This window comes from Accipiter gentilis, chromosome 2, assembly GCF_929443795.1.
Source record: "Accipiter gentilis chromosome 2, bAccGen1.1, whole genome shotgun sequence".
Classification (NCBI taxonomy): Eukaryota; Metazoa; Chordata; class Aves; order Accipitriformes; family Accipitridae; genus Astur; species Astur gentilis.
Window position 1 is genome coordinate 35128747 of NC_064881.1, and position 26513 is coordinate 35155259.

Sequence of the window (26513 nt, forward strand, 5' to 3'; positions counted from 1 at the left end):
GCATTCAGTCTACCAAGCTTCTTCTGTGACAAACAAAAACATGGAAGTGAAGAAAAAGATTTTGGTTTGGCCAAATGTTCAGTGGGGAACCATTTGTTTGTACCATCCGCTTTTAGTTTTTGTCTGACATTTGCAGTAGATAAGTAACTATAGTTCCCCACTTCCAAATTCAGACAGCTCAGAGCAATAGCATCCTTTAGTACAAACAAATCTAACAGAATTGACATTTTAAATTTTGCAAACTGTGAGATGCTAAAAAGTCCCTATAAAACATAAAATTAAGTATCTAGCTATTTAAATTAGAGATGCACAGACTGTTAAAATTAGCCAATTTTATTCAAATAATGTTAGATGGAACACATAATTACCTTTTCTCAAAAAAGTTACATATTTATGTGCTTTTTAGTCAAATGAAACCTGGTTTTTCCCCACTTTGCAGAAGTGTTTCAGTAGAAGCCAGAGTCCTGAGTAGCCCAGTTAGGTGCCTAAAGAATAAAATAAATAAATAAGGCTCAGTAGAAAAAAATTACTGTATTATCTGTTGGTTACTGAAATTTATGAGAAATTATTAAAAAAATGTAATACTAACATATGGCTCAGATAGTAGGAATAGCTAATTAGTGAAGGATACCCTTTAAGTTTAAAGCAAGTGTTGATATAGCAGAAAAACATGCTGTAATTAAGTTTTACACCCTGAGTCCCCCAACCTAGTAGTTTCAAAAAGGAAAAGTTCTAGAAGATTCCAAAATAAATATAAAAGTAATTTGGCAGCTATATTTTTTTAAAGAAAATAGTATCACATTAAGTTTCACATGACTTCCCTCTAATGGAATGAACTAATCCACCACTGCTTGTCCAACTTTCATCAATACTTCAGCCAAGCAGTGAGGAAGCCCAATCAAATTTTTAATATTTTGTAAGTTCTTTTAATGTTTGGTTTTGTTGGTGGTTTTTTTTTTGTTTTAAGTATGTATGGCCAGGTCCTTCGTGGACCTCACACTCATCTACCTTACACTGTTCTTCTCCCTCAAAGCTTCCCATATTGTGAAGCGGACAGAGCCAAAACCAGATGATCTTGCGAACCTCCGTATTTTCACTAGTTCTAATCAAACCTCTGGCTGACCTAATTATATTCTCTAGTATTTCATGAAACAGGTTTAACAGTCAGGTTTTGCACAACTCCTTCATGTTGCTGTCTTAAGCATCATTCATTCTTCTCTCAATACTATATATACACGTACAGATACTTTTAAAGTACAACCCACTTGAAAAAGGTAATATAACTACTTTTATAAATATCACCCTTCAAAACCAGCCCTTTTCAGGCATGAAGGAGACCATTTAAAGGAAGTAGAGAATCAAATGATCACAGAAACACACCTAGTTATGCAACAAAAAAAGGAATACCTAGTGATGAGAAGAGAGGCGAGAAGAAAACAAGAATCACTGTCTAAAGCTCGCTATAAGAAAATAAACCTTTTCAATTTAATATGCAGTGCCAGAAGTAGGTACGTCTGATGAATCAACGAATGGGTTAAGAAGTATACTTAACTATATCACACAAAAAGATAGCAGGAATTCAGGACAATGTAACTTGTACCAACCTCAGATCTACCGCTCTGATTCAACTTCTTCTCAATGTTCATAGCCAACATTTGACTACGAAAAGACAGGCTTTTGGTCTTTTCAATCACTTGTTGATAAGGTGAGACTGCATTGTTGCCCATGACTACATGGCCCTAAAGCACAGGAAAGATACAGCAAATTTAACAATCACTCAGAACACACATGGCTTTAATGCTCTGCTTTCAGAGCTTTCACAAATCATCTTACACACAGAATCAAAAAAGAGTTAAGTGCAGTCCACTACACTTCATGGGCAAAGAAAAAAAAACAGCAGAAATTAGAATTCACTGTTCCTGAATAAGGCAAAATAAATTTAATGAAAAACGCAACAAATTCACTTGGATCAATCTATACACTCTTACCAGCTTTGAATCCAGTTTGGCATCTAATCGTGCATTTCGAATTAGATTGACAATCCATCTTTCTGCTTCTTCAGGAGTCATGTTTAGTTTATCTGCCAACATACTAAAAAGATAACAGACTTAATCAAAAGGTGAAACAGAACACCCCTGATGTTGGTAAACACGACTAGGGACTGTGCAATACAAGTTAGATCAACACAAAATGTGGCACAGCCCAAGACTTGTATTCAATAAATACTACATATCTAGGAAGCATACCTTCATTTGACTGAAATGACATTAAAGCTTACATACATGCACTCCTGCACATCTCCCACCCCCACTGCTTTACACTGGCACATTGCGAATAAGGAATTCATGTTCTGAAAGTATATAGTTAGTCCTTCTGAACTACATCACCTTACACTTAAATCTTGACCTGCATGATTTTTATATATTCCTGTTAAACCTTGTCTACATGAATATTCTTTGGAAAACTGTCAATTAAGTAATCTCAACACAACATAAAGCAGCAATCATAATTATAAAGAGAATAATTGAATTGCTTTTATTCTTATTTAAATCCAGCCAGCAGTCATAGAAGTTTAGACTAATTAGTCCAGCAAAGTGTCTCTCAGTAGCTCATTTAGCAATAAACTTCACCCTGCAATAGAGTTTGGTATAGACAATGCGACAGATACACTATGCTCAAACTTCTTGCAGTTTCAAGGAGGGATGGTGGGGGACGACAGGGAAAGGAAAATTCTTAATGAAACAGGCACTCTTGTCCAGGAATAATTCCTTTTGACGGTGTTTCCTGTGGCTTTCCAGCCAGCTCCTTTAGCTTCCTGCTGGCAGTTGGCTCATACAGGATATTTGTAACTCTCAGTCTTCCATCAGCTTTCAGACTAAGGTAACAAACATGAGTTAAGGGCTACACACATGACCAAAGAGGCAGCTGGCTACACTGAGTTGCACAAGAGGTCAATTTCCCACTATTTTACAGGACCTTGCTTAAACATATTTTTCTCCACCTGAAAGAACGATTTCCCTCTCGACAATTATTAGTGTCCAGCAAATAATTTATAAAATGTCAATTATTACCTCATCTATCTAGCTAGACTATCTATATAGTCTTCTTTACAGTCTTCTCTCCTATATGTTCTTGATCTCTCACCCTTCTCCCCACTATAAAAGTAAATTTTATTTTTTTGTCACAAACAAACATGAAGTGAGGTGAACAGAAAAAACCAAAGTAACTTAAGATACTGGACTTACACTGAACTCACTGGAGTGAAAGGACACAGCAAACAAGCAACAAAGCATCTGGAGTTTGGCAAAGAAAGGGTAAGTAAATTCCAACCACAGTAGCTACTGTTCCACTAGAACTGTTAATCTGTGGTTGAATTAGCAATTATGGAGAGTTAAGGCAGACAAGTTAAGAGAATAGACATCAGGGATGTGAATTTTTGTGGAATTATCAGTCACCTAGGCAGAGTAAGACAGATATTTCAACAGGAAGAAGCTACAAATTGCTTTACTACCTCTGAATCAGTGATGTTAAGTACCTGACCTGAAACTAAAGAAATTTCAAACTGAAAGAACACATGCTGAGGTGCACACGTGTTAGAGGAATTCTTGTATTTCTCTTTTAAAAGCATCAATGGTATTCAGATAGAATAACAGCTCCTCCAGATGACCACAAGAATGGCTATTGCCACTACACTAGGGATTAAGCAACCTATTTTGGGGATTAAAGCATGGAACCTCTATCCTTGGAGATAGTCAAGAATCAACTAGACAAGGCCTTGGAGGCATAATGGAACATTGCAGTGGGTCCTGCTCAGTTTTAATTGGCTGCACAGGATTGAACCAGCTGACTTCCAGAGGTCCCTTCCAACCTACAGGACCTTTTTGGTTAACCTAAAGTCCCTGTGTCCTTGGAGGGGAAGAGGGCACAGACTTCTAAAGAGTCATTCCAAGCCAGAAAACTGCTGGTGCTTTATATAACCTAGGAGATAATTCTACTTTTTCCTATTATGTCTAAATTTTACTAGGTCAGCATCTTCAGAGGTGGGCTTTTTTAAAATTAAAACATGTTATATGAACAGACATATAGCATATATGCAGCTACATGACAGAAATAGCACACCTCTGTACAGGTATTTTTGCTGCACATGCATTTGAAGAACTTACAAATCGTAGAATGAAAATAACAGGATAAAAAGGGATACAAAAACCTATCTTATCTCAACTTGTAGCTTTGATATTTACATGGATTTAAAGTTTTAATATAAGTGACGTTATCAATTAACAACTCTATTCCACTAAAATAAAGATACCTGTATTAAAAACCTAAAACTTTACCATATTTTGACACAAAAGATGACTTTATTTCAGCATTTGTGGCAACAGGGTTCCATTTTATGGTCTCCTTGCAAACAAAGAGCCAGCACCACCCAAAGTGCCTGGACATATATAACACAGAGGAGGTACTTGCCTGGTAAAGCAACACAGATGGCCAAAAAAGCATTTTCCATCCTTCCAGAGCAAACGCACTGAAGATCTATCCTGATTACAATTATGTAACAAACACCACTATTCTCCTATTGTACTGTTAAAATAGGTATCTAATACTCTTTAGTGATGCAAGCTACAGCTTAGCCCCCATACATGTTTAACAGTTCTAGTATCCGTGACACATTCAGATTTACAAATACATATTAACACCATTAATACTAAAGAATGGAAGCAAGAGAAGTTGTATTTTAGATTACTATTGTTTATAAAGACCGCTACTATAATCCAATAAATATCAGTGAATTATAATGAAATAATTTTATTTCTATTTAAGGAATACTGTCTAGTATTTCAAGTTACAGGTCATTTCAAAGGGTAGTTTCCCAACAGCATTTTCAAAAATAGTTTAGATTATTTATGTCCCTCTGTTTTATAAGGAGATTCACTTATTTGGGTCATGATTTAAGTTTTCCTTTGCTTAAAAGGCAAGTTTACTGAATTCCACACATCTTCATATATAAACAAGCCTATCTTGTACTATGCACCAAAGAAAAATATATGGAAAAGAAGAATGAAGCATATTCAGCTCTTTAATTAAATACAGGCATAAACTAACCAAAACACATTCTGAATTAGTTTCACCTATTACTCCTTATTAAACATAATATTTCAAACAGTAAACTAATTGCAGGATGATTTGAGATGTAAAAATTTTAAATTACAACTAATAAAGCAACTATGTCCTTTGGAAAAATGTCAGCTGCCTAACAGAAGTAGTTAAAAAAACATTAAAATGAGCCATCTATTTTCCATTTAACATAAGGAATAGCAGATTTCCTACTAATTGTTTTCAAATTTGTTCTGAATAGTTAAACAGTACTTATCAAGAACTGTGGTACAACCAACTAGTTTTCAACTCCAGGAATAGCAGTGGAAATCATTTGTGGACAAAGAAATACAAGAACTACGCCTCAGTCAAACTTTTAATTAAAAGCATTTTGACTGGCTAATTTCTTCAAAACCAAGGCTGAAATGCACTAAGAAATACTTATGCATCCTACTTAATAAGCCCAAATCTAATGATTATTACAGCTTGTGTGGAAATTTAAGGCTTACATCTATCATTTAAAACACAACCTACTGAAAAGAATCTCATTACTGATGATTGATTCCATGTGCAATTACCTGAGGTGATACACTGTAGGAATATCCATGTTAATCTGAAATATTTCTCAACTCAGTTTATCACTTGCCTCGGAACACACCATAATGCTTATAAAATTGCCACTGCTACCTATATTTATGAATTACTTACAGAAGGAGAGCCAACAACAGTATTTTCTACCATAGAAGTTGGAATACCACATACAGCACAAAAAATATTTTAAAATAAGTAATAAACACTAAATAAATGTCAACCACTTACCATAGACCTTGATTTGTTAAGTAAAGCTTCCTATTTTTGCTGTAATGAATCACTGGTATGTTACCCACAGTTTATCAGTATCTTTTGACAGAGAGACTTGAAGCATCTGGACTCCCTGCACATTGATTGGAGCCAGATCAGAGAAGCAGACTTCTCAGAATGGCATCTAGTCTTTAGTTAAAAAAGCTTAAACATCTAGTTTCATTGAAAACTTGTGCTTGAATACGTGCAGTATTCATAGTACTAAAAATCATTTATAGGAAATAGACACTATGGGGTTTCATATTCCCCAGAAACCTATCCCTAAGAGAACTTCACTTACATTTTTTTCTTCCAAATACTTACTCAAAATCCCTAAATGTGCAGTACTCCGCTTAAAGTGATTTTAGACAAAGTATTAGCCTCCTTATAAAAAAAGAATCCAAGTATGGAAGTTTTGTTCACAACATCTAGTTCAGTTTACTACTATGACTATGCTTAAAACACCACAGCTGATTAAAATGCTCAGATTCACCATTTGCCTTTTACATCAAATTCACTATTTTAAGCTGATACAAAGGATAAAAAAGAATATCATTTTCCAAATGCATTGAAGACAAGTGTGTCTCAGAGTGAAGGGACATTAAAAGTAATAAGAATCTTTGTCCTTTCTTCAACTAGACCTATCCATGAAAAAAGTAATCCTTTCAATAAGCTTGCAAAACTCTTAAGACAATTTTCACTCAAGTCCTTTTCTTTTGAAATCAAGCACCATTAAATCACTTCCTCAGAGGATCAGACACACACATATGCTCTGGATGCAAGCTGGTAACAAGACTCTGTTGAACTTGATCAATGTAACAGCTTTGGTTTCTGCTGTCTCAAGGATCTCTGCACTGTTCTCCACCATTGAGATTTTTATAGCATTCAGAGTTTTTCACTCCACTTTTTTTTATTTTTAATTTAAGGAATATGGAAATATGAGGAATGAGGGCAAAGGCCAAATGGAAAGGGATCTCAAGCATGCATAACATCTTCCTGCTTAGTTTCTACAATAGAGGCATGAGAGCTGATCCATTTGAAAAAGTCTTTTACAAAACTAATTTAAGTAAACAGACATCCTTGCTAATAAGAACATCATGTTCTTACAGCCAGATCACTCACTTTGTGCCACAAGAAATAAGATCTATTGTTTCTATTTAATGAAAAAAGCAACAGTTCTAAATTTTCGAAGAACATCCCTATATGACAGACATGGGTATTTATATTTAACAAATATAAATAAATTTAAGCAATTGCTGTATTTGCAATTCCTATTTACTTAATATTACCACTCTATATCAATATATGTGGAATTGTGCTCCAAATTAAGAAACCTGGGCTTAGGTGACACTGGGTATCTAAGTTCTCATTAAATCCTATAGAGATCTAACTTGACACCATTACAAAGTTTTAGCTTGAAAGCACTGTTTGTTTGGGGGGGGCTATGGGTAATAGAGAGAGGTTGTTTTAAAGTTAACCATAAGAATTCATGTTCAAAATATGAATTTTGTAATTTAAGTATATCCCATGAGAGCTTATCTAAAACTAGAATGACAACTATCCAATTGAGTTTTAGTTAATGATTTTAATTTCATCTGATTATTGAATATTTTACTACTAAAGTTTACACTGTTTGTTCACATTGTCATCTGTGACTGATTTTTCTGAATTGCAGTATTAAGACGTTATCTTACCCAATGCTGATACATTGATGGATGCGACAAAAAGTCTCAAATATAAAGAGACGGGCATTCTCAATGAAGTCCTCAAGGCATGCCACTAAGAAGAAATCATTCACGAGCACCTGCAAGTGTAAGGAAAAAGTGAACTCTGAGAACAAACACAGAAGTAGTAATTTACTGACAGACACTGTCAAATAAAGCAAGATCAGTGAACAATCCATCTAAAACCAGTTCTTTATGTGCTCCAAGATGTGGCGAAGCAGCTACAGATTTAGCACAATTTTTCACCGTTCCGCAGCTTGCCAGATTAAAATTGCATGCTAACATGATCACTGAGGTCAGACTCAGGAAGAGAACAAGGTCTACTGCTGTCATAATTCTACCGAGGATCCCTCCAACACACAAAATTTAACTCCCCCCCCTCATACTGTAGGATTCTTCTCTCACGCTGCAATTTTATCAGCATCTCCTTACCATGCAAACCAGCTTACTTAGTGCAAGTGTGCCTACAAAGTTCAGATTACAGGACCACCACCCCTATGCAGTGAAGATTATTATAAGCCTTCTGATTTACCCAATTAGGTGACTAATACTAATGAAAGGAAAGCCAAACCAGAGATTGTAAGAATTGGTTCAGCTATTAGAAATAGTTTTACAGTTGTTAACCCGAGTCTTAGGTATCTTTAACTGTTCATAGCAGATTAACTAAAATTTTTCGAAGAATACGTATTTAATATCCTAATGTTATTTCACATTACTTTTCACCATTAGTTTCAGGATGCAGTATCTTTCACAACAAAAGGCAGATCCAAGCTCTTCTTCAAGCACTTTTCAAACACTAATGGAAAAGCTGAAGCTCAGCCAAATGCATGATTCCTACTCACTTGTTCTAGAACTGCTCTAAATATAATTTTAAAGCTATATCTTTACCTGTAAGTCCTGTTTAAGTGTTACAAAACGAGTTGTCAAAAAGAAAAAAAAAACAAAACACCTCCCCCCACCACCTGTGAATTAAAGCTCATCTGATAACATTGGCAATGGAATCAAAATACCACTTCAAACAAATTAGCTGGCCATTGTTAATTTTTAGACATCTTTAAAGAAAGAAAAGTCTTATAAATCTAGTAAACCTTACTGTTTCACACTCTCTCAGCTTCTTCTGTGCCCCATCAAAATCGAAATTAACATACAAGCATTCCACAAACTCTGTGATAGGATCCCTGTATGTGTAGGACTCCTGTCAAAAATATTAGGAACAACATTAGAAATCAAGGCCACAGGATCACTTGAGCATTCCTTATATTCTTCAAACAAAATTTAATACTGGAAACAAGTCCATACACCATCATAAATAAAATTTAAATTCATCCTATAAAAGCTGAATAAATGCACTCTTCCCCCCCACAATAGTATGGTTAAACAACCAGAAATGCAGCTTTACCATCAGCATTTAGTGCTGCAGTCTTTGGGTTAGAAAGATGTCAGAGACTAAAGCTGGTTCTGTATCAAACTCCAAATTTCTTAAAATTTGATAAAACAGATATTCTTCCTAAATTCTGATTTCAAAGACTAGTCCAACACCAAATCCTTCATGCTTCAAATTGAATGATCATTCAATTTACACTGACAACATATCTAACACAAATAATGTTACTTTCTCTATTTAAAATGCTTGAATTTATTTTGGCATTACAGGAATTACTCAACTTTAACTACAAGGCAGGAACAACACTAGATCTGTATACTTCTGTGTAAATTAAGACATAACTAAACATCATCTGCTACGTCTCTAATGCACATTTTAAAACTCAGTATCTGTCAATATTTGCTTTAGCACACACAAAAAACCCAGCAGATTAAGGGAATTACTAAGAGATAGTTTTTTTCTGGATCAAAGTTATTTTTCCTTCCCCAAAAAACTCTATTTACAGTCTCATTATTTATGTTTAAAATTCAGTGCTATAGGTAAAGGGTTTGGGTTTTTTTGGTTGTTTGCTTTTTTAACATCAGAATTGTACTTGTTAACCACATAATTAACATTCATTATGTGAAACAGCCTTGGATCAATCACCTTTTAAATTTAAGAGGTGAACAACAAACTGCAAAGTATTAGCAATCTCTAATTGCTAGTAGAGCAATCAGCCTACCATAGGACATCTGACAAATCACTTCATTCAATGTTCTATTTTTCCTATGTAGAAGAGTCACTAGTTATCCTGTCTGAACCACTTTCAAATCTACAAAACCTCTACCACTTCATGATTTAATTTAGTAGAAGTAGAAGAGTAGAAGAGTACTAAGAAATAAATCTCTTATCAGATATTTGAAAACCAAAGCCAGATTTGGTATTTTCAAAAGGAACACCCTAGTGATCTTTTTTGTATTCATATCAATTGTACAAGATAAAACAAAAGCAAAAAAGTTGTAAAATATTACTTCAAATATTAGAAGCTCATATTACATCAGAAGTTCAATACTAAAATCAGGTTTTAGCTTAAGAAAAAAGTTGAGTCCTAACACTTCAACTAGTTTATAGCTTCTTACGCTACTTCTTTTGTGAACACCAATGCTTAAAACCAGATTAAGGTATCCTTAAAATTTGATCTTTGCATTGATTGTGCTTTGCCTAGGTAGTTACATCAGTGCTTGAAGTGGATATAATAGATTGCTAGCCTGTAATAACTGTACTGTCACATATATATCAGTTTATTATTCACAATACATGTTATTATCATTAAAATTGTTTGAGTGCTTGTATACAAGTTGCATGCTGATTTCAGATACAGATCTTTGCCACAAGCCCCTTGATTGCTACCAAGCACAATTCTTCTATTGCTCTTGTCCATGTCTACATCCTCATATAACTGTGACAATAGAAACATTTTTCAAGAAAATACACATGAACACAAAACACACATAGTTCAGTGGTTTCGAAATGCAAACAAGATCCCTTTTTCATACAATTCCTTGTAGGAATGGCTGGAAAAGAAGAATCGGATCCAAAACCATATTCTGTCTTACTTATTTCTTGTTGACATGAAAGGAGGAAAAAAATCTGTCCTCCCACTGACTGACAAGCATTTTACTTCAGTGAAAAATTAGTTCTATGAGAGAAAGTGAGCACCAAAATAGGTAAGCAGATGGCCTAAACCAGGCATGTTATTAGAAGAAAGTTATTATAAAGCCTCAGTAAAAAAAGGACAGAAAATACCAGACATTTCAGTCCTTACCTGCTGAATAACCTTGACTAGATCTTTCAGCACTTGCCTACGTTTTCGAACATCCTTATTTGTTATGACTGCAGTAGTCAAATATCTGAGGATATGTGGGCACATAGTCTGAATTGCATTGAGATACCTACAAAGAAAAAATACAGATATAGCTCAGATAATGCATTTCTGCATCAAAACAGTACTCATGATAAACAGCTTCTGCACCTTTTATGCAATACAATACCAGGGCTTTTGACTGACCATTTATTCAAATACAGAAGAATAATTTATTTTTGTTAACATTGTGATCATCTTTTTGGGACAGGGGGAGAAGGGAGGGAAGCAAGAAGAGAAGGTAGCAGTGCACTTGGGAGATAAGAAAAGGGACTAGCACTGCAAAAGAACAGTCCATATGCTAAGTTCAGGTCAACATTGGCCTAAGCTGTCAGCTATGCTGATTTCACAAGGTGGGTTTGCATGCGCACACAGAACCACAGAAAGTCCTTTTTCACGTTATCATCTGGGCCTGCAACTTTCCTGTTCAACTGTCCAATAAATTAGCCCATATTTACAAGTGAGAAGTATAAATTAAAATTAAAAACCAAATCAACATACACACTATGAAACAAAAAGGAGGCAAAAAAGCCCACTGCAAATTACCAGTCTACTGGGATCATCATGCAAAAAATTCCAACTGCTTTTCTTTAGTACTATTCTCCTGTTCCAATACATTACCTCCAAATAGAGGTACTAGGAGAGCAAAACTTATAACTAAATTCTTACTGTTAAGCTGTTCGAGACTTCTAAATCTACATATAAGAAGTCAGTCCTCTCAAATGGCTGTAGTGATTCAATTTTTGTTTTTATTATCTGATTTTCCTCAAGAACCCTTCTTAAACTGCTTTTGTAAATTCAAAACAGAACAATACCTTCCCCTCTAGCCCTATAAGATGTGGTAGGAGTTTGTAATCTAGCAAAATCAGTTACGCCATCCCCCCAAGCACCAGAAAAAAAGAGCCAGTTCTTCTTGCTTCACCACCACTTCTCCTTGAAGGGGAAGTTTAACCATTAAGAAAAGCCAATTATACACAAAAACTCAAAAAAAGGCTTGGAAAAAAAATATTTAAAGTGTTAATATCATTAGAACTTCTGAAACAGCTTCAGGCTTTGGGCTGAAAAAAGCTCAACAAGTTTGCATAGTTATCATCTGCCTTCATGTTGATTTAAAGACCCAAACGTAGCACAACACAACTTACTGTGGTTGATAGAGAAAAAGGTCAATGATATTGTCTCTCCCTTTAGGATGATTAAAAAACACAAACAAAGACCAGTGGATGAGCCATGTTCTTTGCTGAAGAGACTGCAGTGGAGAGCTGACAGACTAAAAGAAAACATAACATTGGTTTAAGTCAAATAAAACACAGAAAGTTTGCATGAACACTAATGCATGGAAACATGTAATCATTCAAAAAATTTGTGATTTTCCATTGGCTCCTTTTAGCTGTTATCACTTTCAGGCTGAGCTTGACCTCCAGCTTTTTGACATGTCATCTGTTAAAGATAAATCTGCTGAAAGTTATAACCAAGATAAATTTTCCAATATTATATTCCAAATGGTTTGCCAAAATTTGTATTTTGTTATGGCAAAAGCATAGATTTTAGTTCTTCAATGGCCAGCATACTAACATAAGGTATTACTTCCCTTTTTAATCCTGAATTTTGTTTCTTATATTCCCTCTTCAGTTGTGATCTGAGGAACTACTTGGCTTCTCTAGCTTTTCAGTTTTTCTTCTTCTCTAAAGAGCTTTTTTGCCATGCACTCTCAGACAATGATGAAAAACCGTAATCACTTTCAGCCAAGAAATAAGAATGCAAGTATCTTCATTTAAATCAGCTGATAACACACAAATAAGGATTCGGCTCTAAGTATCTGTATTAGCTCCAAATTTCAGCACCACTCCAAACAGAGTGCAAAGCAACATGTTGAGAATGAACCAACATAGCAAGTAATAACCCCTTCTAAGAGCATGACAACTAATCACTATGATTCTATCCCAAAAAAACCTGAGTCTAATAAGTCAAATTTAATAGTATCCTATAACCATACAGGTTCATAAAGATGAGAAAATCAGAGAAAAAAATTTGTTAGCATTAGTCACCTGCCACATAGATATTTTTCTGGAGGAAAAATACCGAACAGCAAACACATTTTCAAGGCTCTGGTTCAACAGAGTAAAACCCTCACATTTCAGAAATGGCCACTGAAGCCCCACGAGCAGAGAGGAAGACTGAGATGTCTTTAATCCCTTCAGTTGTTCTGAATTAGCACTGCAGCCCCACTCTTTCCCTTCATGTTCTTGGTGCTCATCTGAACTCAGGAGCCAGTGTGGAAGCCGAATTGGCTAAAAACTATTTCCAAAAACAAGCTGTCTTGCATTTCGTCAAAAGTGTTATTGTCATGTCGAAAAGTATCGTTTAGTTGCATGCATTTTATTCTTTACAGAAAATGAATAGTACAACTATCTGAAATTTAAGCAGCAAAGTTTCACACAATGATAAGTTGCCCTCAAACTCATCTTTGAGACTAGTTTGGTTTTTTGTTTATTGGAAATACCTTAAGAATTCTCAACTACATCTTCAAATGTTGTAAGAGAAGCAAGTAATTTGAAAAAAGAAGCCTCACTATTTCTTCACAAGCACCCTTTGACTCTCCCACTATTACTACAGAAGTATCTAGTGAAAAGGTGGTAAACTACTCCTAAACAAGGCTGCAAGTGATTCATAATAAAACTTGAGTACTAACATCTCTAACCTCTCACCTTACTAACATGACCAAGATTTTACTTACATTATTGTCTATTGTCTCCTTTAGTCTTGTGAGGTCTTCCATGGCTGCATCCCAATTCTGCATCAGAATTTCAGATGCCAGTTTTCCCCATAGAGAACTCAAAGCATTTCTGTCTGTTGCTGGAACCTATTTTCAACAACAGCAACAAAGTCATACTCTTGATACTTTTTATTTACTTTAAAAAATAAGAAAAATATTTTCTGGCAGTATTTTTAATTTACAAGATACCAAATTTGCATGGTCTTGTCTTTCCAAATTAAGAATTTCTCAAAAAAGGCAATTTAGGTACAGAAGAAAAAACAACAGTAACACTTCTGAAGTAGAAACTAGGGAAACCTGTCAAAGTAAGACAAAGCTCCATGCTGCTGCTCTTTAAATTGAGAAAAAAAGAAAAGGCTGAGCACCAGATGACACTAGTTCCAAATGTTGGGGTGGTTTTGTTTGTTTTTTTTGTGTTTTTTTTTTTTTTTAAACACACCATATACAAATGCTTCTAAACTACTAAAACAAGGTTATTACAAAGCAGGTTCCTAAAGAACTCATGACAGCAGGTAACCACCTTAAAAACCTAGTAGTCGAAGTTCTTTCTGGTAATGCTGTGCCAAAAAGCATACTTCTTGCAGAAATGTCCAGTAAAACTGCAACTTCACAGTAGTGAATCTATTTCCTGGAAGGGTAGTCCCAAGGTCAAGCTGTGTTAGTTTTATACAGGAATGAGTTACACTAGGTCATTCACAGTGTCAAATTCTGATCTCAGATCAGTTACAATAGTTCTTTCATAGGTTATGTTTCATCACACAGAACTTTAAACAAATCTTCTCCCATCAGAATTAGTAACAAAAATCCTATACCAAGCACAAAAACAGTACTTCACTTTCTGAAATTAGTCATTTGACATATAAGAACATAATGCTAAGCTCAGAATTAAAGCATAAAGAATTAAGGACAGCTGCTCACAAACCTACATAAGTAACTTCTATTTGCCTTCTCAGCACATGGAATGAACCTACAACACTGAAAGTTATACAGAAGAACTCGGGTTTATCACCAACATTTAGAGTAAGAATTCACCTCATTCCTACTTTAAACCCTATTCTGATTAAAGATATATTTACCAATTTTGCTTCTTTGATTATAGTCAATTACAGGAATTATTGTTATTTACTCTAGCAGTATTTCAGAAAGTTTAGGGTATTTTTAGATTGGACTAGAAATTACACAGCAAGAAACAAACCTCAACATATGAACCACTACATATTTTCAGCAATCACTCCAAGTATCTATGAGGTACACAGTTTAGAAATCATTACCTTCCAGGCAACCAAGGTACCAATTTAGCAGATACTTTTATTTGAGGAAGTTCATACACACTGTGCTGGTTCCAAATCACATAATTCCAGTTAGCTATTCACAGTAACTGCCTTTAGATACTGCAGCTTTTCCAGTTACAGTATCTGGATTTTCAAGCAGTTACCTTAAGTTTTCATTTGTTAGTTAAATGGCACATTCACTGACCACCGACAATAAATTTACTGTGTTGAGATTCTCACAAGACACTAAATCTTCATTCTCAAAAAATTCATTCCCACCAGTAACAAATGATATGAATTACAACAACATGAAAAGAGTTGCTTCATAAACTATGGATCTGGTTCTACAATTCTCATTTAAGCTGTTTACATTTCCTAGGCAGATGACATACTCTTAAATACATCACAAAATTCAAAAGACAACAGATGAGAGAGACTTCAGGTAACAAGCTGGCAGTTTACCATTCCCACCAATTACATTCAGTCCACCCACAAGCTTTTCACTACTGTTGATAACATTTGTGCACAAAAACAAGTATTTATTTTGGTTTGGGTTGGTTTTTGGGGTGGTTGATTTGGGGGGGGGGGGGGGGGGGGAAGGAGGGGGCAGGGAAGGTTGTGGTTTTTACATGTTTTTTTTCCAGAATACATTTACAGTAAGGAAAGAAGAAGTATTCTGTAATTAAATGTTACCACAAGACATATAAAATTGAAGGACAGTTCTGAATTCAGCATGACAATAACAGAATTGCTGGACAATAGTCAGTGATGATTATTAACAGTTATTTTCGACTTTTCTTTGGTGCACAGTAATTGTCTCAAAAAAGGTCAAAACTATTATATTTTAAGAATTAATACAGACAACTTATGGGTCTAAGTATTTCATTGGAAAAAAACTCCACCAAACAAACCACAAAACAAAACCCCAAGCCAACAAAACATCCCAACTTACCAGAACCCTAAAGAAGTAGAGATATTCTGCAGCTCCCGAGTAATTGCCACATTCATACTGGAATTTGGCATACCTGTAGAGTGTATCTAGGTACTCCTGCCTAAACTGAAAAGGAATGCAAAAAAAAAAAAACAAACCACTTTTCTTCACTAGGAAAAATGCTGTTACAAGCCAATTTTAATAGTAAAGTAACATTTGAAGCCTTTAGGTTCTTTCAAAGACATTGTACACAAGACAGACAATAGAAAACTATTATACTCTTAATCCACATCACTGAATTAAAGATAATACCAATACTGGAAAAGAGGTGAAATTCTATATTACAAAGTAAAGCACATGTTACAAGGATGCAGCTAACATTAAGCTCCAGCTTTATTTTTTGTTTGTATAAAAATTAAAAGTTCAAAGGCATTCAAATAAAATACGTCAGCATTAGGAATTCTGCCTATTAGGTACATTGACATGAGATAGGCCAAAATGCTAGCCTGTAACTGCTCAGAGCTGTTGGCTGTGGGGGAGGTTGGATGGAGATACTTAAAACTGAATTCAATCAGATATAAGAAATAAAAGACTTACACCATGCTTCTCTGCTAAATAGTCAAACAGCATCCGACCGTCCCTATAATAAAAAGATAAAAACTGCTGGTTTTACAAAACAAACTGATTACAACCATGCAACACACTACACAACACAATCTTTAGTTGTTAAAACAACCGGAGTATAAATTTAACATTATGCTCTTCCACTTGTTGTGGAAAAGCAACTGCAGAAATACTGAGCCAACTATTCCTGAAGTGCCATGAAGAAGTTTAAAAAAATCTTTTAAGAATGCCACATGCAGTAATAACTAGTTAAGAAAGGGTGGGAGGTTATTTAAATTCGATGGCATCCTTAGCTTTCAGTATGAAAGTTAAATTCTGACAAAGCTTCCCATTCTCATGTTCTAATTCCATAGCAGTTAATCTAGCCAAGCAGTCTGAATTTAACAGAAGGCAGGGGGTTGGGTGTGGGGAGAAAAAAAATCCAAAACCTGAAGTAAAATAGAATTAGAAAAGAAACTTATCCCACTGCTAGCACTGGGACAGAGGGGTTAGCAAGAATAACTCTACCACAGCAAATACCTGCAGAATGTACAACTATGAACAATAATGATACTTGGTAAGTTCTAAACATCTAATTCACACACCATCACATTTCTGAAGGGTTGGTGGGGTTTTTTTATTCAGCATGGATAATAAAAGCACAAGCAATATTATCTAGATCAAAGGAAAGTTCAAGCCTCCAGTAGGCAAGCACAAAATTATCTACCACCAATAAGTCTCACATTAATGACCACAGGACTTTAGACACCTGTGGTATTTTTAAACAGTAGTTAACTTAGTGAATAATTTTTTATCCAGTATCTGCAATGGGTCCTGAGCAGCTCTTAAGAGGGAAATCTTAGCACACCAGCTTTTCAATGCAATAAGAATTCCATTCAAACTCTGCTGCAATCATCTGGCAACAAGAACCACAGCTGAAGTCATATACATAGTTGAATTCATATTCACAAATGAAAGAAAAGTATTTTCAATTTGGCACTTCAATTGTATGGACTGCCTTTCTACAGTACAGAAAGAATTAATGACATTTTTTCTATTCTCCAGCTCCCCACCCTCCTGGGCATGCTTCTACACCTGTAGCTACCCTCCATCTCTTCTGTGAATGCACACTTAATCTGTGGGACCAGATCAAATCTATGGGACCAGATGGAATCCATCCAAGAGTACTGAGGGAACTGGCAAGAGTTGCTTGCCAAGCCACTCTCCATCATCTATCAGCGATCCTGGTCAACAGGGTATGTCCCAGAGGACTGGAGGCTTGCCGATGTGACACCCATTTACAAGAAAGGTCAGAGGGAGGATCCGGGGAACTACAGGCCTGTCAGCCTGACCTCGGTGCCAGGGAAGATTATGGAACAGTTTGTCTTGAGAGCACTCACATGGCAAGTCCAGGATAAGAAGGAGATCAGGCTCAGTCAGCATGGGTTTATGAAAGGCAAGTCCTGCTTGACCAACCTGATCTCCTTCTATGACCAGGTGACCCACCTAGTGGATGAGGGGAAGGCTGTGGATGTTGTCTACCTGGACTTCAGCAAGGTCTTTGACACCATCCCTCATGGCATACTCCTTGAGAAGCTGGCATCTCATGGCTTGGATAAGTGTACTCTTTGCTGGATGAAAAACTGACTGGATGGACGAGCCCAAAGGGTTGTCGTGAATGGGGTTAAATCCAGTTGGCAGCGGGTCACAAGTGGTGTTCCCCAGGGCTCGGTGTTGGGCCCCGTTCTGTTTCATGTCTTTATCAATGATTTGGACAAGGGGATTGAGCGTACCCTCAGCAAGTTTGCAGACGACACCCAGTTGGGAGGCAGGGTCAATCTGTTTGAGGGTAGGAAGGCTCTACAGAGAGATCTGGACAGGCTGGATTGATGGGCTGAGGCCAGTCGTATGAAGTTCAACAAGGCCAAGTGCTGGGTCTTGCACTTCAGTCACAGCAACCCCATGCAGCGCTACAGGCTTGGGGAAGAGTGGCTGGAAAGCTGCCCAGCAGAGAAAGACCTGGGGGTGCTGGTTGACAGCCGGCTGAATATAAGCCAGCAGTGTGCCCAGGTGGCCAAGAAGGCCAACAGCATCCTGGCCTGCATCAGAAATAGTGTGGCCAGCAGGAGCAGGGAGGTGATTGTTCTCCTGTACTTGGCACTGGTGAGGCCACGCCTCAAGTCCTGTGTCCTGTGTTTCCCTCACTACAGGAAAGACATTGAGTTGCTGGAGCATGTTCAGAGGTCAACCAAGTTGGTGAGGGGCCTGGAGCACAAGTCTTATGAGGAGTGACTGCGGGAGCTGGGGCTGTTTAGTCTAGAGAAGAGGAGGCTGAGGGGAGACCTTATCGCTCTCTACAACTACCTGAAGGGGGGTTGTAGTGAGGTGGGTGCTGGTCTCTTCTGTCAGGTGGCTGGAGATAGGACAAGAGGAAACGGCCTCAAGTTGGGGTAAGGGAGATTTAGGTTGGATATTAGGAAAAATTTCTTTACTGAGAGGGTTGTCAGACATTGGAATAGGTTGCCCAGGGAAGTGGTTGAGTCACCACCCCTGGAGGTATTAAAAAAGTGAGTAGACGGGGTACTGCAGAACATGGTTTAGTGGGCATGGATGACAGTTGGACTAGATGATCTTGAAGGTCTTTTCCAACCTAAATGATTCTATGTGGTAAAGATGACTTGGACAATTCATGGAACTATCATGTCTGATAAAACATGTACCCAGGATCTAACTGAAGAGGAGAGGACCAAGGTATAAATTCCTCTCAGGACAAAGATACAGTAAAAGTGTATGCAGGGGAAAACTTCCCCATTTACTCCGAAATCAACTTACTGCAAAGCTGTGTTTGTTTAATCAGAACTTATGCTGTAAGATTCCACAGGGAAATGGCACATTGCCAACGCAGCCAAGCATGACAGTCCCCAGAAATACTTGTGGAAGCAATGAAATAGTCTCATGGGTTTCATCCAGTGGAACATACTTCAAGGATGAGGAATACTGACTATTCCTCTATAATTTTAAAGTCAATGTCCTCCAACAGCTGCATAGAAAAAAGGAAGTGAAATGTTTTGGCTTATTCTTGAAAGAACTTCCACTTGCAAAGTCTCCTTTACACATCATCTTCTACCATTTCCCAGACTTTGATGTTCCAAACAGCACTGTCATGGATCATAAGCCACGATCTAAAGCCCTGATAATATGCAGCTCTGAACTTGATACAAATTCCAAATCACCAGCAGAAATTCACAAAAGCCAAAGAATCAAAAGTTGCTTTCTACTATCTAAAGCACGCTACTCGGGTCTAGACAGACTGACACCTTCCAGCCTGATTCTTCCCATTACTGTATAACACCAACAATCTGGATTAGAACTTCTGTCAAGTCAATAACCAAACCCAGTATTTCTGAGCTGCAAAGTTTTCAGACATTTTAAAAGCAAAAACCATGTACCAGTTCTGAAACAAAACTCACTGCATATGAGTAGGGTTAATATTTTACAACATTAGGCAAGTTATATTCCATGCAGTTTTTGATTGTATCTCTTGCTTTCAAACAGGGTGTTTCTGATTTGGAACAAGTTCTACTGACCAACTGCTGTAGATCAAAGTTCACATAGCAGAACACATTTCCCAAGAAATGCTAGTACTTAGAATTGCAACAAGGTAATTTTTTTCTAGGTCAAATATTATAAAAACTGGCTAAAGGCAAAGCAAGAACTGAACAAGATCTCTACCTATGAATCAGAAGTTCAATGATATTTGAATAGAGTTGTGATAGTATCAGGCAGTCTTTTCTGTAAAGTTAAGATAGTCCCAGTTAACTTCAAGGCAGTTAACTAACAGCAATTGGGTCTTTCACTTTCAAAGCTATACTTCCAAAAGCTGTCAAGAGGCTTCTGGCTTTGCATTACCACTCAAGTCATAAGCATATGTAAACTCCTTTTCTTAATATAATTATCTGACATCAATATCCATGCTGAAATCAAATACAAAGGTGACTGACTTATCCCAACAATGCTTTTTACAGCAGAAGCGTAAGTACATTCTGGTGATATTAAAACAGAAAACAAGAAGCTGCTTCTGAAGTGATGGAAAGCTAAACAGATTTCATGATTTCTACTGACATCTTATTTCATGCATGCATTGAGACCCAATGCATTGCATCTCACCACTTCCACAATGACCAAGTTCTAAACTAGACTAAAACAAATTCTGAAAACAATGTGAAGAGTGGAGGAAGCACAGGCCAAATGGGTTGATTAGGCTTCTCAGCAAGTTGGGTGAAGAGGGGAAAAGGAAAAAAGGATGATAATCTATGCTTGAAACAAGGAATAAATTCTAATGAAGTTCCCTCCCCTTCAAGGACCTACTTTCTTCAGGGGGGTTAGTCCCAAACAGAGGTATACCTCATTAAGAATATTTCTGCAGACTAGAAAAAAGGGTTTGTGCATTGAATATTTTTCTAAAAAAAATTCCAGAAGCAATGTTACAGTCTTCCATATCAGTAGATGCATAAAGCTTGCCAACAATGAATCAAAGTAAAAGCCTCACCTTCAAATTCAAGTTGAGACATAGGTGCTCTATCTGATGTGGTATGCCCTATTTGAAATCTTAGAGCAGGTACACCTTAAGAAGGGATCTAATTAAATTTTCCAGAGTTTGTTAGACACATTTACAACAGTAGTAGCAATGCTTTGTATGTAAAGGCAACAAGCAGTAACTTACACTAAACAAATACCTATGCACATCTCTGTTGAAGTTGCAGTTACTTCCTCAATGACTACAGTTGAACCATTTCCTGCAGGGCCAAATTCAGGCCTGATCACCAGAAAACTGTCACAGACCTTAGATATAACATGCAGACAAACTCATTCTACTTTACTCCTGTGAGCAAAGTGAGAAGAAATTGGGTATGTCTTAAAAAGATAATTACAAGCACTATCTTACACCAGCAAGTTCACCAGTTCGGGGGGGTAGGGGAGGGTAAAGAGGGAGAGGACAGAACTCCTGGAATAAATATGTGCGATGAGGCTGAAAGGATGCTTATCCGCCAGACATCCCAGAATAAGAAAGATAGCACTCCATAATCCTCTGTGGAAGGCAGAAAAGGGAGTGAGGGCAGACAGTCTAGAGAACAGAATCTCAATTGTTTCAGCCCATAGTTCCTCTCAAAAAAACCCAAAACAACCCCTCTCAAAAAAAACCCCCACCAAACAAAAAAAGCCCCCTAACCCCCTCAAAATCTATCTCAGCAGTCATTTGACTGCACTGAATAACAACTGTCATTTGTCCTGACTTGATTCATCAACATTAAGAACAACAGAGATGCCTTATGCACAGCAGGTAAAAGCACTGAAAAGAGTAAATTGAGTCCAGCAATTTCAATTACCTGACCACAAGCACTACATAAGCATTGGCTGGAAATAAAAACGCCTGTCTTTGCAGTTGCTACACAGAGAGTGCTCCTATAATCAACACCTAAGAGGTACCAACAAGCTATCCTGAGAAATTACGTTAGAAATTACCTAGTGGACTGCATTTGCCTTGTAGTCTCTGGATCCTCAAACATCTTGACAATAGGTTCAGTTTCAGCTTGAAGCTGCTTCAGCTGTGCAACAACAGTTGTTCTCTTCTCACGCAAAGCTAAACACACAAACAAAAATATTTTAATGCAATACCTTAAGTTTTTACAGAAACCAACCTGTAATTACATGATGCTGACAGCACATTTGACCATGTCTTCTCAATTTCTACCTCGCTTATCCTCTTAGTCAAGTCAAAAAAAGAGGTATCTAACAATAACTGTTAATTAATTAATTGTTAATGAATACTTAGTAAAAAGCTAACATTTGGTTCTTTCCTCCTGTGTGGAGTTCTAATCAAGCCACTAAAGAGCAGGTACAGCTGGAGCAATCTGTATTAGACAAGGTATCTTTAGGCTTCCACTAAGGGAGAAAACCTTTTCAATAAGTACTTTTTTCCAAGTTTATTTGAAATAAGGGAAAACAGTGCTATGATACCACTAAGATTAATTTTCCTCTAACTGACAAGTTCTGAAAGCACATTTTTACAATACTTAACTGAAAATTGACAGGAAGAACTTAAAGTAGGTCAACGTGCAAAATTATGGTCTGACATACTATGCATGTTAAAACTTTTATGAAAAATAGTTAGAAAATAGAACTAACAGCTTTAGGGTGATTATTTTACACAGATCCAAACTTCCTCACCAAGTGCTACCAGTGCAATAAAATGAACACTTAAGTAAAATTCAGGAAAAGCATATATGCTTAAGAAAATAATAAAAAAAGCCAGCAGTACTCTGACTGGCTACATGAGCCAGAAACACATGGCATCAGAGACACCAAGACCAAACCCAGGAGAAAAGAATGTGCTCTAAACCATAAAAGTGAGCCACACACCAAGGCACTCAATGCCACAGTGAACCTAATAGACATTTCTTTTGTGATTTGACTACATATATATTTGTAAAGGAGGTCCAAAGTGGATAACACAGTGGTGACCCAGCCTAAATCTAAGAATGACTTGCCTGATAGGAAATGTTCCAATAAGGAGACATTATCTCCAACTTCAGATGAATCTTGATATTATTAAAAAGGGGAAACAGATGAAAGAAAAAACATTCAGTTGACTTAGAGTATGAAAATGTTTTCCTGTGACATCTCCTGGCTGTATAATTTTAAGCTGATCTCATGGAAGGCAAGACAAAAGCAACTATAAATTGTGCAGAGACATTCCTAAGTCTAACAGTGTAACCGACCTTAGCTTTGAGTATGTACAACAGTGAGGTCTTAACAAAAAATCTGTAAAATTCTAATGAAAACAGCAACTCCATAAATAAGAATAACCTGTCTGTACATACATTCTGATAAGTGTTGATGCATGAAGATGACACGTACCAGAAATATCTTGAAGTTAAGACCTTTTCACAGAAAGCTGTACAAGGAAGCACCCTGAACAACTGATTCTGCAAGTATTACCTCTGCTTAAAAGTTAATTTTATACTGTTGAATAAAAGCCACAGATCAAACAACAGTCAGTCATCATATAAAAAATCCTTTCAAACTGATGACATAGAATCTTGAGAGATGTTTGAAAAAAGTATAAGAAAAAAATTCTAAGCGTGGAAATTGTTGGACTATACGAAGGCAGAGCTTTCCCAGTGACCAAATTCACTGAACTTACTTGCAGCTACGACCTTATGAAATTATACACTTAGCAACCTGCTTAAATAAGTGGCTGTAATCAGAATATTAAAAATATTAGACTAGTTATTTCGTGAAAGTGTGCTAGGATTGCTATTTCTCATGCTGTTTACTACTTTTGCATTTTACTACTTATTTACTACTGACAATAATATTCTTCTAGAACAGTTTAGAAAGGCTGGAACAAGAAAAGAAAGTGGAAAACCTATTCAGCTTTGAGATTTTTACAGTGCTGAGATGGTCTGACTTTTTTAATCAGTAGAACTAATAAGTAAGCTAAAGGTGAAGCTATCATTACAACTGTTTCTTAAAGAAAGCTACAGAAGTGAAAAGCTCTGGTTCTCATTATTTATTATCAGTCCCACAGGGGTGCATCATTGCATATAGACCCATAAACAACATCTAATGCTAGCATAGCAAAGATTTGGGCAAAACATTGAATCCAACATCCATAAGTCTATCAGTTCTCTTCATGTATTTCCAAAGAGGCTAACTGCCAACTCTGCCATTGAAAGAGCCTGGAAAGAGTAAGACCCAGCGGCAGAACAACAGTTGGATCTTGTACCTGACTAAGCAAAAGCATGAGTCTCTTCCTCCTAAGCTGCAGGCAAGACAGACTGCAGTCCCACTAGTTTAGAAAAAGGTGAGGAATTCCATTAGTGAAAAAAAGATGGAAAAAGAGGAAGTGTAAATTCAAAGACTAGGGTCAGGAAGGAAAAACACCAAACAAAAAAACAACCCAGAAAAAAAAACAACAGTAGGAAAAACAAAACAAAACAAACCCATGAAGGATAGAAATTAGAGAAAGCAAGATACTCTAACTTTCTCCCCCTCCCCAAACACTCCTTGGGAAGATAGAAATTTAAGAAGTAAACACGGAAGTTTCCAAAATCATGAAGACAGTAAGAGATTAAATTTCATATTCATTATAATCAGTATTAATTATCATTGATTTTTTTTTTTTCTAGAGAAACAGCACTTAATATGTTGACAGAAGTGAGGAAAACATGCATTTTCAAAATCATCTGTATGTCCTCAATGTCTAAAAATCAGCCACAGACAGATTAATGGAATTACTTACAATGGAAACCTAGCCTTAATATACTGGATGCTTTAAAGAAAGAGTTTAGCATCCCCAAATTGCTGCACAATAGTGTTTAATTTGACAGATGAAAATAAGTGCACCTCAATTAGGCTAGAGCTTGTATTGCTTGAAATGACCAAATCAGCATTTAAATACTTCAGGCATCAGTCAAAGAGTAAGTGCACTAACAAGCCCAAACTTCCCAGGATTAGGGGATTCTTTGTTTCAGTATTGCACATCCTTTCCTTAGGGCCAAAGTTAAACAGTATTCTAGGTTTTGAGTGCAACAAGCAAAATACCACTAGATAATTATTTTAGATAGAAAGGTTGTAAAACAAATTTTACTTCTGAACAAGCAGCTTACCATGTGGAATTTCATCAGAATAAAGATTTTTGTACACATCCATAGCAAAATCCACCATATTGGTATCACTAAGGAGATCCAGTTTTCCTTGGAGTAGCTCTTTTTCATTGTATATCTGAAACAGGAATTAACAATACATTTCTTTGAATACTATTAAATAGTTTCCAATTCACATTATGTAGTTACCTTTATGGCACAGTTTATTTATGGATTTTTGTCCACTTAATTTTAAACATCAGATCTCACAGCTTTGCAAGATCTCAAAGCTGTATCATTTACAATACAGCCTCTCTACATTTCCGGTCTTGGCAAGATACAGGCAACTTCCTGCTATTTATGAATGCAAGAACTTCAAAGACTAATTAAAAGATAAGTAACATTTTAGATTACTATTCCTACTAAAGGAATAGTAATTCCTATTACAATTCACGGGGAAAAAATCCAACATGAAACATCTCTGAAAACTATTTATATTTAACAAAAATAATAAAACCTTGGTCAGATTTTTCTTGCAAAGTAGCGAATAATTTCCACAAAAATACCATGCCAAATAGTGCACACTAGTTGAATAATTTAAAGTGGTTCTCAGAAGAGATACTCAAGATCAAACTTACAATTTAATCATATCACAGATTAATCTAAAATATGTTGTTACGTCTACAGCATAAGAGCAAATTAGTTTAGCTTGTGTAATTGGATGGTGTTCTTTTAAACTTTTCAAATTTTTAAAGTTTCTACCCCATAACATAGCCACGAGTTGTAAACTGCTGTTAGCTTTTCAAGATGTAGGTGGGGGCCCTAAACTAGAGTACACCTCAAAAAGACATTTGCATGAAGGCTATATTACAATTCACCACACCACAGTTAGGGACATCTCAGATACAGAACCTGCAAAAGTTTAATTTGGGTCTGAACATTGTGTTGTTCAAGATTAACATGACAATTAACTTGAGCTGATTTACAAATGCCAAAATACTAGAAGTGCCCCCAAGATGACAGACATCTAGCAAAGTCCATACACTAGACATGAAAACTGGTTAGGTCAAGCTGTCTCAATGTATGCATGCTTAACTAGTTCATTTTCGAAGCCTAAAATAACATCTATTTTAAATTCAAAGCCTATGTAATTCTCCACATCTTGTTTCCATTTTAAAGTGGATCAGATGAGTGCTTCAGATAGTTTAGACTGATGAGTTTCGTCTAAAGTATCTCCAGCATTACTAGATTCTTTGTAGTAACATAATCAAATATATATATATAAAAAGACCAAGAAGGGACAGCACCGGAAGGAACTTACACTTGATTTAAAGACAAATTCGTG

General features: G+C 36.4%; 1 protein-coding gene across 4 annotated transcripts in view; it reads right to left on the bottom strand.

Moving 5' to 3' along the window:
• Window positions 1–26513, bottom strand: part of EIF3E (eukaryotic translation initiation factor 3 subunit E) — a 43503-nt gene that overhangs the window by 16210 nt on the left and 780 nt on the right. For 3 of the 4 annotated variants that reach the window (XR_007509769.1, XR_007509766.1, XR_007509765.1), the window contains exons 2-13: window positions 25193–25307; window positions 22044–22161; window positions 16515–16557; window positions 15939–16043; window positions 13677–13802; window positions 12085–12209; window positions 10847–10973; window positions 8752–8853; window positions 7629–7738; window positions 1989–2091; window positions 1605–1739; window positions 369–485 (exon numbers count right to left, since the gene is read on the bottom strand). Coding sequence is in view for 1 of the 4 variants with exons in the window: in XM_049830305.1 (XP_049686262.1) it covers window positions 447–485; window positions 1605–1739; window positions 1989–2091; window positions 7629–7738; window positions 8752–8853; window positions 10847–10973; window positions 12085–12209; window positions 13677–13802; window positions 15939–16043; window positions 16515–16557; window positions 22044–22161; window positions 25193–25307 (1248 nt within the window). In the remaining 3 variants the exon portion in view is untranslated. Of the gene's footprint in view, window positions 1–317; window positions 486–1604; window positions 1740–1988; window positions 2092–7628; window positions 7739–8751; window positions 8854–10846; window positions 10974–12084; window positions 12210–13676; window positions 13803–15938; window positions 16044–16514; window positions 16558–22043; window positions 22162–25192; window positions 25308–26513 lie in introns of those variants that run through there. The other variant, XM_049830305.1, reaches the window with a different exon arrangement.